Source organism: Trachymyrmex cornetzi, unplaced genomic scaffold (genome assembly GCF_001594075.2).
Source record: "Trachymyrmex cornetzi isolate Tcor2-1 unplaced genomic scaffold, Tcor1.1 scaffold138, whole genome shotgun sequence".
NCBI lineage: Eukaryota > Metazoa > Arthropoda > Insecta > Hymenoptera > Formicidae > Trachymyrmex > Trachymyrmex cornetzi.
Genome location: NW_017295960.1, coordinates 1,423,365 through 1,425,759, shown reverse-complemented (window position 1 = coordinate 1,425,759; position 2,395 = coordinate 1,423,365). Strand labels below are relative to the sequence as shown.

Here is a 2,395-nt window from a genome sequence, read left to right as displayed (position 1 = left end):
TCACAGTCGATTATTCTTCTCACATTCGACTGCGATTGGTCAATTTCTTACTCTTACTTCTTACTCCGTGTATTGTAGACGGGCCTTTAAATTATAACATTGATGTTATGTTACTGTTAGTTCGTATTTACTGCGCGATGATTGTAATTGGAAAATTGGAAGTATGTATTCTTATCGGTGCTGTTAATCTAATTATTAAATTTATTTAAATTGAAGTAAACTTTGATTTTTTAGCACACTAATCGTCAACGTGGCTAAATCGTCGAGAACGTTACCTCATTTTGACAAGGAGACCTTAACACAATGCCTGTTCGTGATGCACTGAAGTATTATGTACAAACGTATACTCGCGTGCATGCTTAATGATAGTTAATGACAGATGATTGGCTTCAGGGCTGTACTTGATGATACGAAACAAGTTTGGATATTTAACAAATGCATAAAGAAATATTTATTAGAGATATTTATCCTTGGATAGTAACAAACATAATAATAAACAGCAAGAAATGTAACGCACTGCAGAAAAACTGATTTACTTCTTCGATGCGACTAGCGTCTCGCACATGCACTGAAAAAAAAATTCCTAAACTTAAATAATATTTTCATAAATGATACTAAATATAAACGTTTTTTTTACTGCAAATAAATACATATTTATTCAAAAAAAGAAAGTAATATTAAATTAAATAATATATGTCTACGTTTAATAAATATTTATTTACAATAAGGAAATGTTTACTCATTGTTAGTACTATTCAAGAAAATATTACTCAGGTTTAGGAAATTTTTCCTCAGTCTATAAACGGGTCTTCCACGTACCTGCTGATAAGCACGATCCTGATAATATTGTATAATAAACGTATTATACTTCGACGGCGTACGGTGAATACATTCCAGCGCAATACAATAAATATATATATTCACTCTTTGAAAGGCTGCATTTTCCTTCACCGCGTTCGCTACCGCTGTCTTTTAATCCGCGTATGTTTATGCAACTGCATTTTGTTATCACGCCTCCGATTATTCCATTCCGTAGTCATTGACCTTCGTTTGATAAATATAAAAGTTTTAAGTTCGGATTTTGCATCATTTTGCATATCTCCGCAATATCTCCGCTCGTAGAGCACGTAGAGAAAAAACAAAAATACTTTTATTATATATTCCGAGCGGATGCAATCGATTGAGCACACTTAGAACTCAATCGGGACAGCCGTTATTGAGATAATCGCCGTCTGAAAATCTTGACGGATTCGCGTAAAGTAGCCACGGCAGTGTCGCTGCGCTTGGCTTAGCGTCGAGACACTGCCAGTGTCTCCAGATACGTGTAATGTATAATCTTACGACGTGAGTGACTCACAATCAGACTCTCACGAGTTCTATTCTTGAATCTAATCAGTCTAGTAACCAAAATTATGACGTTGGTCAATGTTACTAAAGTGTTCTATTAAGTTTGTTGCTTACTGGGTACATAATAATTATTATATACCCAGTAAACAAGAAACATACTAGAAAATTCTAGCATGCACGGAAAAAACGACGTTAGTCACGACCATAAGTCACTCATCAATACATTTTTTGGATATAAGAACTATAGTACGATTACGATAACCGTAAGATTGGCATATCTTAACGGCTGTAAAGAAGATATGTCCATCTTATTACAACCAAATGTATTGATGGGCGAAAATTATCATTATTTCCGGTTGTGGCAACCATAACATTTTTTCTGTGTGTGTATTTTAATCGTGGAAAAATTAATGACAGCGTCACTAGTTTTTCCATTATTAAATTACCCTTATATAATGGGAGCATTCAGAACGACAATCGCTCACTGAGCGCTCAGTGAACTCGATCTTTCATCTTGTCGTTCTGAATGCATCTAAATTATATGTAACTTATAATACTCAAATTGTATTTCTAGCAGGGTTACCTTCTAAAAATATCGTCACACAAAATGTAACGAATCATTACTTTTTCGTTACTTTTTTCTCTTGACACTAATAGAATATTATAGCGTTTTTCATTGCCAGAACTTGTGCGCGTTTAGTGCACACTACTCTAATCTGAATGTAAAAATGAGAAAACGCTAATTATATGTAGATTTTTGGTAATGTTACGTAATTTTATTGAGATTTTCTCCGTATTTTGAGTCAATGCATTTAAGCATTTACTCGGGGATCGGAGATTAGGTTGTGCGGTTAATAATGTTCACTGGGAAGTATTGGATAGTTTTTCGGAATACGGGATAAAGGATAAAGGATCGTGATTTGAAATGATTTTATTTGAAACCTTAATTTCCTCTCTCGCTGTCTTCGTCCGCCTTTAGTAGGCATGGAAATAATGCAAAATTATTAATATCCAGAAGAACTGCTGTAAGACGGGGGCCACGCTATTG

At 34.4% G+C, this 2,395-nt stretch overlaps 1 protein-coding gene across 2 annotated transcripts in view; it reads right to left on the bottom strand.

Moving 5' to 3' along the window:
• The window catches only part of LOC108770935 (uncharacterized), a 4,764-nt gene extending 3,790 nt beyond the window's left edge, over window positions 1-974 (bottom strand). Inside the window, exon 1 of one of the 2 annotated variants that reach the window (XM_018522704.1) lies at window positions 820-974. Coding sequence is in view for 1 of the 2 variants with exons in the window: in XM_018522703.1 (XP_018378205.1) it covers window positions 276-280 (5 nt within the window). In the remaining variant the exon portion in view is untranslated. Of the gene's footprint in view, window positions 1-275; window positions 357-819 lie in introns of those variants that run through there. The other variant, XM_018522703.1, reaches the window with a different exon arrangement.
• Between the last annotated feature and the right edge of the window lie 1,421 nt (window positions 975-2,395).